This window comes from Melospiza georgiana, chromosome 7 (genome assembly GCF_028018845.1).
Source record: "Melospiza georgiana isolate bMelGeo1 chromosome 7, bMelGeo1.pri, whole genome shotgun sequence".
In the NCBI taxonomy this organism is placed as follows: domain Eukaryota; kingdom Metazoa; phylum Chordata; class Aves; order Passeriformes; family Passerellidae; genus Melospiza; species Melospiza georgiana.
Window position 1 is genome coordinate 29,521,846 of NC_080436.1, and position 10,924 is coordinate 29,532,769.

General features: G+C 44.4%; 1 protein-coding gene across 10 annotated transcripts in view; it reads right to left on the bottom strand.

The window, feature by feature from the left end:
* Positions 1-4,866, bottom strand: part of CLASP1 (cytoplasmic linker associated protein 1) — a 159,023-nt gene extending 154,157 nt beyond the window's left edge. For all 10 annotated transcript variants that reach the window (XM_058028127.1, XM_058028126.1, XM_058028125.1 and 7 more), the window contains exon 1: positions 4,395-4,866. In XM_058028127.1, coding sequence (XP_057884110.1) covers positions 4,395-4,589 — 195 coding nt within the window. In that variant the 5' untranslated portion in view covers positions 4,590-4,866. The remainder of the gene's footprint in view (positions 1-4,394) is intronic.
* Between the last annotated feature and the right edge of the window lie 6,058 nt (positions 4,867-10,924).

The window sequence follows — 10,924 nt, forward strand, 5'->3', positions numbered from 1 at the left end:
TATTCAGAAACAGATCAGAATGGAAGGTTACTTTCTCTAATTCTATTAGGAATTTTATCAGGGGAAATAAAAGATCTGTGCAATATTTCACCATATCAAAAAAAATGCTCGTTAACATCTTACATTTTACTTTAAAGAGAATGATGTCTCTCTCAGTACCAAAATCAGCTGGGAACTAAACAAATCAAATCTGAAGTGCTGCATACATGAACACAAACAAAGCCCAGGACACAGCCCTGCCCTGACAGACTGAGCCAGCCAGCACAGCAGGAGGCTGTGGATGTGTCCTCAGACCTGGGGGTCTGTTAACCATGTCAGCTCCTAACTCGCCCCTCCGAGGCAAAACCCAGCCCTACAGACTGCTGGGCACAGAGCCTCACACAGAGCTGGCTGCCCCGGGACATGGGGACCATTCCATGCAAGGTGAGATACCCTCCTTGGAAAGCAAACCCTGTCCAGCGAGAGCAGTGCAGTGCCAAAAAATCACCACTTGTCAAAGTGCACAAAAAAAAAAAAAAAAAGCTGCATCCAATTCCTTACTGCAAACCTCCATCCAGTTTCCCTTCAAGCTGGCCTCTCCTACCACTCTGCAACAAGTGAAAACACTGAATAGAATCTCTCTTCATTATGTTGGACCCTGATGTGTCTGAAGGCTCTGTTACCACCAATCTCCCTCTTGGATGTTTGTCTAAAAAACCATGCAGTAATAAGAGCTATTTCCACTGGAAACCTCAACTCCACTAGCAAAGGCAACACATCCCAGGGAAAGTGGTGCAAGAGACCTCATCTCCCAATACTGCTGAGGAGAAGCAGGCAAGATGAAGGTCACACTGCCAAACACTCTCACCTCACCTCTTGGAATAGCAGCTGGTTCAAAACGACTTTAACATCCTGGACATATTAGTTTACATTACATTTACATCATGGTTTGGGTACTGAGAAAGGCTCATCAGGCACAGATGAGCCAGGGGATCCTGTACACTCAACATCAGCATGACTAAATGCTGCAGAAGCAGCTCAGAGGGAGATGGCTCACCAGGGGATTACTGACATTTCAGCTCTCTCCCCCTGCCACAGCATTCTGGAACCTGAGAGGACAAGCTGAAGCCTCTGACACTGCTCTGCTGTTTTGCCTCATGTTTTAAGACAGACAGCTCTATGCAGGCCTTAGTTATTGTTCAGAGATTCAAAGCTCAGCAAAACAACTCTCTTTTATGCTCAGCAGGGGAAGAAAAGGAGTCAAGCAGAACCACCGTCCTGAAACAGCACAGACCAGGCAAACAAAGCACAAATGAAGAAACAGACCAGAGGCAGAATTCCTCTTTGGCCTAAAGCATCCTGCAATACCTTCCCCAGCCCAACCTCACTGGTGTAATCCACAAGTCCTAGTGCTCACACAAACACAGGCTCTCTGCTATAAGCAACTGTGCTCCAGAGAGGAGTAAGAGCTCTCAAAGGGAATTCATCTTATCTCTCTGCACCATTCTTACGTCTTCTAAACACCTGTAAGCACTGCTGAGAAAACTCAAGCCTGCAATGGCTGCTGGGTGCAGCTCAAGCACACTTCAAGCAAGCATAAATATGCAACTGGCTTTGCACTGGACTTCAGTGCCTTGTTTCTTACAATCACCTTTATGTTTCCTTGACTTGAAAAGCATCCTGACCTATCCAGGTGCCTTCTGCACCTATGGCATCTGTCTGTTACAAAGCAGGGACCAGTGATCAGGTCACAAGACAATCTGTTTAGGAGTTTCAGAGTACTGAATGCTATCAGAAGTATGTTAGGCCTCACTGTTTTACACATGCTGTTTTCAACAGACTTGAGACAGCACCAACCAAAGAAAAACATATCTGCCCTCCATCATTCTGTTTTTTCCAGAATATCTTGAAAAAAATGACTCCATTATCTGCAGTCATGGTGCTGAGGTCAAGGACTTCACAAAGTAGTGTTATGAAAAAATAGAAACAATGTACAAAAAACCAACAAAGCCTAAAAAGGTCAATGATGGACATGACATACACAGATCAGACATGGATACCAATGAGGGAGGATAGCTTGAGCCCTTCCTGTAAAGGTGCAATTTCATCACCAGTTCAAGCTCCTTTTAATCCAAACTAAACTGGTTTGCCTTTGAGATGCCTTTTCTCTGGTCCACTGATGTTTCCTTGGTGATAACATATAAGCACAAGTGTTCAGTTAGAGGAGTCCTAGACAGGCAGGAGCCACGAATCCACTGGATGCTGTCCAGAATAATGGCTCTTGTTATCCACACTCAGTCTTATTGTGAGAACACACACTTTATTGGTGAAGTGCTAGGAAAGTTCAAATCATGCAGATTATCTCAATCTTTGTTTTAAACTGATGCTTTTTCAAATGAAGAGACTGAGGTGAGAAGAGAAACAGTCTACAAATATTCAGCCTCTTCCACTGTGAGCAGACGCCCTCACTGCAGTTCAGCTCTCCAGATGGCTTCCTAGGGCAGTGATGCTCAGCCTTTCACTCCTGAAGTTGACACACTAATCCATGAACTGGATCAGATGGCACCAGCTCCTCTGTGCTCTCACACCAGACAAAGCTGAGCTTCTGAATCCTTACCCCACGAGCAGTCAGGGAAAAAGGCAATGATAGTGCAGATGCAGGCATTAAAACAGAAGGAAGAGACTGGCATACATGGGGCACTAAGCCTTGGCTGGATCCTGAAGCAGACTTCACCACACCACTGACCTTCACACAGCCAGCTTGCCCCACTCAAAGGCTTCACATCTCCTACTGTACTCATTCACTGAGAAAACACCCTCCAGACATCTGAGACATGTCTCTGTTATGCTTACTAGAACTTATTAATCACAGCAAATGCTATCTATAGAACACACACATTAATGAACAGCCAGCTCAGCAGCATGAGTTCTGGAACAGAGTCACTACAGTACAGAAGTGCCACCAGTTTGTTACTGGAAAATGAATACCACAGAGATCATTATAAGCATGTAGTTCAACAGACAAAAGATTGGGAAGGGAGCAAGTTATCTGAATAGAAATTCTGCAAACTAAGTGCAATACTGGGATTGCAAAGCACTGCACAGCTCTATGATCTACATCACTTCATGAAATCCATGCAACATCCTGTAATAATTTCAGTTTTACTGTGCTTGGGTTACTCTTCCACTGAGAATCATGGAAGTTTGTAAGAGAAAGCCAGTTAGCAAGAAAAGGGCAGTAAGAATATGTAATACTCTCAGGAAATTACATGTACACTGCTTGTTCTCAACAGCAAGCTAAATATTTCTTTATGTGTTCCACCAGAACAGATTCTCTATTGAGACCATATTAGCTTTGGTGGTGGGGTGATAGTGTTTTTAGTGTTTGGGTTTTTTTTCCCCTACATGCCAAACAGCTTCTACAACAGCTGCTTGGTGACAAAAATGAAAAGAAAGAAATGCAGTCGTGCAGAACACACTGCAATGTCACAACCACCTCCCAATCAAAATTTCTATTAAAAATAATTTTAATAGAGTGTGCTGAGCTCCAGAGCACTTACAACCTACACAGCCAGTCCCACTTTCACTTCTACAGGTGTGAACTCCAGCACAACCCCCACCTTTAGGCCCAGCACTGTAGGAACTTTCACTCTGAGATTCCCCACCACTTAACTAAAAGGAACATTATTACATCCCATACAATAGCTTCAGTACTTCATTAGACTTTTCAGAGAGCCTCATGAACAGACCAGGACAAGAGTTTTCCAAGTCACAGCTGAGAATCCCTCTCCATTCTCACAGTACCTGGCTGTGGTAGGACTTCCCCATTAAATCTGAAGGGAAATGAAGTAACATGGCAGGGATAACAAGGCACTGGAGTTCCATGTCCTACCAACTCATCTCAACATTGTCAAATTCCAAAGAAGACACATACACACATTATCTTTCTTGAGCTAAGCACAGTTCATTGACTATGTTGCCCACAGAAAACAGCAAAAGTCTAGCAAGATTAAATGACAGTGAAAACAAACACAGTTCATATATGCTTTTTTCAGTTTACCTAAACCTTTTAGTATGGCAGAAAATCATGAACACTGCTAAACTATTGGGATGATCAAAGCATGGCACCAGCTAACAAAGTACACAAAGAAACCAGGATATCACAAACTATGAACACCAAATGTAAATCCACTTGTGCTTCAAACACCATTCACCCAATTCCTACTGCCTGGAGTCCTCGATATCATAGCAGCTATCAGCTACCAGGATATGGAACTACAATCACTGCCTCAGTCTAATTACCAGCTTACAGAACAGTGCCATAGAATGTCTACTATACAGCTTTCATTTAGATCAAGTAGCATTTGCCATCGACACTTCTGACAGTAATCACATTCCACATGACAAAGTCTTACCTTATAATTGCTGGAATTTACCCAAGAAGTGGCCAGTCCATCAACCATTTTATCCAGCATAGTCTGATCGTGTTCAAGATCAGCTGACTTCTGTTTATCTGAGAAATAATCTATCAATTCCTGGCCAACCTGAAGTCTTTTTCCAACATCCTTCTGCAGCACCTGTGCTAAGCAGTACTCCATGCTGGGCTCCATAGTGTCTCAGAAATACAGCAGCAGCCAGAAAGCCAGAGGGCAGCAGGGCCAAAAACTCCCTCTACAAACGTACGCAGGAGGTCGCCTCTTTCTTCTGTGAAGGTTACTGAGGGCCTGGGTTTCAAAGATGCAATTCTGAGAATGGCAACAATGCACCATGTGTGTGTGGACAGCAGCTGGCAGGATATTAAAAGTCCAATTTAAATAACTGGTAATAGATGAAGCAATGAGCAGCGCTGTACAGTTGAGTCTGCAATAAATCCCAATTCAGCAGTCCATTCTGAAAGAAATGAAAAAGAACAGTATTATAGGTTAAATTAAGACTGGAGAGAAAAAAAAAGATTGAAAGCATGTCACAAAATAGGTTATTCACATACAGCTGTGAAGCTGTGTAACTCAGATATGAGCAGCACTGGTCTATTTTAAGGAATCAAACAAGGTAGGTCAGGACAAAAACCTTATTCTTTACAATAGCAGTTACCCATCAGTTCCCTGAAGTTTTAGTGACAGACAGTAAATTTGTGGCTTAAAGCAAAAGCTGATTAATAATCAGTATTATTGCAACTGCCACCATCCACCCCAAAAGGTGGAGACAAAATCCTTAAGCAGGTCACCAGGAAAACCAGGAAAACCTCTCTACTTTAAGTGAAAGCAGGAAGAGGTCTGGATCCTGTTTTGACTGTTGGCCTTCAGCAATCAATGTCATCAGCTGGTCAGCAAGACAAAGCACTAACACAGGGCTCCAGGAATGCACAATGATCAGTTTTCAAAAACTAGGTGCTCAAGCTGTTTCCAGGCTGAATTCTGTTACATCCCAACTACACATGTCCAGGAAACAGCACTCACTGGCACACTCTAAATGCAGTTCTGACAGCCAAGGCCACTCACAAGGGAGGTCAGGCTGAACTTTGCTGCCACTCTGAGGCACAGCATCACCTTAGAAGCATTTGGTTTATGCAAAAAAAAAAAAAAAACAAATACTGTATATTAGGGCTCTGTTTATGTTCTTGAACCCTAGGAACTCTCTTGTCCCCTTCATTAGTGATTCTTTTTGTCCCTCCATCTGCAGCAAAATTAATCTCTCCAGGCAGCCAGGGACCAGACTAAGGGCCTGTCCTCCACTTTCCCACAGACAGGGTTCCTGGCATCACCACCACAGTGCTTCCTGAAGCACTCCCTCATCACAGGTTAGCTCTTTTAGGAAGTGGGTGATAAAAACCCACCCCAGGGTGTCTTTTTGTTTCCTGGCTAATAATACCCAAAGCTAGAAATCTGCCCTACTTTTTCCACCAACATGAGGAAAGCAGGTCAAGCTCAGAGTAAGGGAAGAGGTTGTGCAGCGGACACCTGGTTCAATAAACAACTGGAAGGAAGCTGGAAGGAGGCACAAATTCGCTAATTGGAAGCACAGGGGCAGCAAATAAATACCTTCTGTTTGAGCAAATAAGGCCTTCACAAAGCTGTTAATAAGGCAAAATGGACCTGACAGCAGATGAGATGCACACAGGAACCCCAGCCTGGAAACAGAAGCACCCTCTGCACAGCAGGTATTCAGTTCATTACCTCCCCCATCCTCCCTGGCCACATCTCACCACCACCAGCACAGCATCCAGACTCAGCTCTGAGGGCCTCAGCCTCCCTAAGCCTACAAGCATTGCCAGACATCCCAGCTTCCCATACTGCCTGTGCAGGAGTCACCAGAGTGCAGGGCCCTCCATTCCAGGCAGTTCAAATCCCTGCTGGCTGATGGGCATCAAAACTGGTTCAGTAAACCAAAGGACTCACCTCAAACCAACTGCCAGGCAAATCCTACCCTCAGCCAGAAGGGATTGTATATTTGTACACTAAGCTCCCTCCTTGTCAGCAAAACTCATCCCCAGAGCAGGAGGGAAGCCTTGGCTGCTACTGCACACACAGCACCTCAAGTTCTGAGTTAGTGCTGTGCCAGATCACTGCTTGTGACCCCTACCCCAATCTAAACCATCTCAAAGACACACAGAATTCCTACCATCTTGTTTCAAGTCACCTCAGGAGGGATTTGATTTTAAATACTAAGACTGTCAACACCACCTCCAATCAGTACTCTTACACCTTTTTTCTTCTAAAAGAAAGTTTCGAGTTCCAAACTAGAAGGAAGCATTGCCTTTTTACTGCAGTTTCTACTGATGCTACAGTTTCTCACTTGGTCAATTTAGCACCAAATCTGAAAGAAGCACTCTGAGCTTTCCCATCCTCAACCAAAAATGGTTCATGACATGGCACTCACTCCCAAGGCAGCACAGGCACAAAACCAGAGCCACTTCCACAATGGTACAGGCACAGCAGATGCTCTCGTTCAGGCCTCCCTGTCTGCAGCTTTGAACACTGGCCCCTGCCCTGCCCTCTAGCACAGGCTGGTCTCGCTCCTTGCTGCAGACACTCCACTTAAGGGAGACAGTCTTACACACAGCATCTAAATATCCAGGGGATGGATTGTCACATAGCAGAGAAACATTTCACTGGACACCTCTGTAGCATGGAGCTACTGGAGAAGGAACAGGGAACTGGCATTAAACTGCTACCACATTCCAGCTGAAACCCTTCAAGTTAGCTGGGCAGTTTGTTTCTGGACTCCAGAAGCTGCACACATGTTCAAAAAGGGACTCTTCTGTTAAACTGGATACATAGTGAAGAAATTCTAAATGCTTTTAAAATGGAAATTTAGAACTTGCTTAAACTTGAAAATTCAGATTACAGAAGAGTGTGAATGAGTGCCAGTTGCCACAAAATAGCCATTTTTTATTAACATCACACGGAGGCATGTCCCAACACGTCCAGTAACAATTAGCTGGACATTCTGCCATGAGAAATGAGCATTCAAAGCTTCAGGTCTGCCTTCTATGTGGTTTTCATTAAAGAGTTTCTAAGTCTCTGCCTACAGAGACTTATAAGCACAGAAACAATCTTTAAAGCAAACGAACATAAATAAATTTCTCTCCACTTTTCTTGCTTATTAAACACATGAAGGAAGGCATAGGGCAAAAATCTTGGTGCACTACAGAAGAACAAATTTGTGTCACAGCCTTGAGGACTGTAGAAGATGCACTATACATTATGGTACCACTATCAAATGCATATGGGGAAGAAGAGACAGAAACATCTTTGAATCCTGGGGAAAAGAGTAATAGGAAACCAAGAGGAAAAGCTCAATGTGGCTTGCATCTACCAACTAACACATGTTTAAGTAGCACTTTTCTAAAAAAAAAAAGCTATCCTACACATGTTAGGAAGTCTGTTGACTCCCCTCTTCCTAAAAGGAGGAAGTGGAAAAAAACACCACCTGAGAAAAACAAGACCCACACTGACAAAAACACTAACCTGCCAGACAATGAAGCACATGGCTGCTGCATCCCACCAAGTCTGCAATCATCTGGGCAGATGCTCCCCACATAAATTCTGAAAACCACCAAGCCACAGTTGCCAGCCCCAGAGGTCCACTCCTGGACTTTTGGGTAGCCAATGTTACAAGACATAAACAACTTTGGACTGGGATGTTGAGTACAACCTCTTCCTACAGAAGAACAGCAATGCAGAACTCAAAATTAATAACTCAGTGGCACAGGTCCTGTGTTTGGAGCTCCCCCCAGCTCTGAGAAGGGTTGCCAGTATAAGCTCCAGAGCAAGGGTTTGCTCCAATCCTCCCAAGCCCTGCAGTCTGACCTCAGAGAGACAGGCTAGGCTCAACACACAGACAAAATAATCCAAGAGAAAAAGCTACCCCAATTCTGTCATTGAAAAAAAGTGCTTTGTTTCACTAATCAGCTATCAAAACTGTGTGCTTCACAACACCCAAATTTTCCATCAACAGCTATCCAGCAGAGAGCCACTATACAAAGGTTTATGTTTAATGCCACCTTGGAGCTCAAAATAATGAATTTAAAGGGGAAAGCTGACAAAGATCAAACAGCCCAAAGTTACTCAGCTTAGATACTACCATCATAACAGCATAAAAGCTGATACAATTCACAGTAAAGCAACTGGCTCGACAGACAGAATAAATTAATCCTAACACTAATAAGGAAATACTTGTTACCTAAGATGCTGTTGCAATATTAAACTGGGCACCTAAGACAATGAATTTTTTTCAGCACTTAGGAGAACACCACCTCAGACTAAGTGAAAGTGCATGATTTGCAATTCTCAAGTCAGATTTTATCTTAGGAAACTTCACAGGAAATTTTGAATCTCCTTTCTCTTGCAAGGAAGGGAACGTGAAGCACATAAAGAATGCACTACTACTCTCTTGGTGTCCTGCCTACCCTTGGGAGTTCTTCCAATAGAACTATCTGACTTTTAAAATTACATTCCACTCTCTTCTGCTCTAGACATCAGGTTATCATCTTTGTCATGTTCCGCTGTCATCTTCAATTGCCAAAAAGTCAGTGCAGTCCAAAACTTCCCCAGACAACTGTTCCAACACAACTGCTCCAACACAAGCTTGCAGACAAGCCTCTTGCTGCCACTCGCAGTCACCAGAGGCAAGAGCCAGCACCACTCAGTAACCAGGCACCTTCCTGAAGGTCTCTCTCAACTTCCAGCCAGTGAGCTTCATTTGTAACCAACCTGTAAACATGACCACACTCCTTTGCTGCCTTTTTTTTTTTTTGTGTGCATGGTTAGCTGTAGCCCAACATCTGCAGAAATAACACAGCAACACAATGGTACCAACAAGTCACCTTCTTCACAAGTCTCAGGACCTAATTGCACAGTCACTTCAGTTTAAAATTAGTTTAAGGTATATTCAACAGACCTCTGTCAACAACTGAACTCTGATCCTTCAGGAGATCTCCACCCTAGCCAAATGGAGCAATTTTTTCAAACATAAAAGCAACCAGGCATCCAACCTGCAGTAGCTCACCACTTCTGCAAGGTGGGCAGTGTCAACACACAACTAACTTGTTTTGCCAGCCAAGCCCCCTTGGGCAAGAAATTCAGAGCACTTAGAACAGCATGTGGAAAGCATGTGCTGCAAAGACTAAGTGGAGATCTCATCAGCAAGGCAGTGTCAAATTGCAGCTCTGCAGGGTGGAAGTTCTCAGCCCTCTGTCCACTTCTCTATTTTTGCTTCCACCAGTACAGCTATACCCTCCCCAGAGGGGACTGGTGTCAGGCCTGACAGTATTACAATCACCAGCACGAAATCAAACCCACTTTTCCCTGGGTGTGCAAGCAGCCGTGAACAAAGCAGCTCAAAGTGCTCCTACTCGTTCAAACTCTGGGACAAGGAGGTGGCAAGTACCACATCAAGTGTCCTACTTGAAGAAGAAAGCGACATTTTTCTGGAGCCAAAGGGAGTTGTAGGAAACACCCAGCGAGCAACTGACAGCTGGGCTCTCCCCATCGTTCACCTGCATCCATGAGAAGGTAATAATGTTTCTTTAGTCACAGGGAGTATTACACAATCACTGTGATTGTTTTAAATCAGTAATTAGTGCTGCCCTGTACTTGAGCCTCCCCCTAATCCAAAGATGGCATCTTAGATTTCCAGACTGACAACTCATGCTTTTCTAATTAGCTGTGGGACAGCCCCGTGCTTATCTCCGTGTACCAAGTGTCTCTGGTGGCACTTGATGCGCTCCTTCCACGCCCCATCCAGTAACTTTTAACTGTCCTCAGACACTGCCAGGGCCACCACTTCAGTCCAACCTCGCTGAGAAGCAAAGCACTGCCTAGATGGATGCAGTTTCTTTCAGGAAGGTCTTCAGAGGAGCATTTCTTTGTCTTCCCGCAGCACCAGCTGCACTAAAGCAGTGCAAAACTCTACTGCTGCAGGCAGTCCATCCTCAGAAGAGCCAGGCCTGGCTGAAGGCGTCCTGGACTCTGCTAAACACTGGCTAGTCGTCAAACTTACCTGCAGTCTGTTCAGGGGCTCATCTTCCAAAGTACAGACAGTGACCAACCTGCAGCAGGGCACAGCTCCACTGCCATCAGGAAAACTGGAGCAGATCTCTAGAATGAAGACAGATGAAAGATTGCCAGGGCTTAAGTTAACCATGGCCTTCCAGGGCTTAAGCTAACCATGGCCTTCTAGGCCAGATGCTGGCTGTGAAAGTTGCATTACCTAGCCTGGGTGAAATGAGAGATAAGCTTCAGATAACAGAAATTCTTATGCCTCCACTAAGGGTTTACATTGCTGCCTGGGTAACTGAACACCTCACACAGAGCCACCAATTTCAACAATGCAACAATCTCCAGAAAAATCTCCTCAGCAATGAAGTTGCAGCAAATCAAGACAAGTCACAGGTCACCTCAATGTGACTCCAATACCCTACACTAATGAAACCACTTTGCAGACT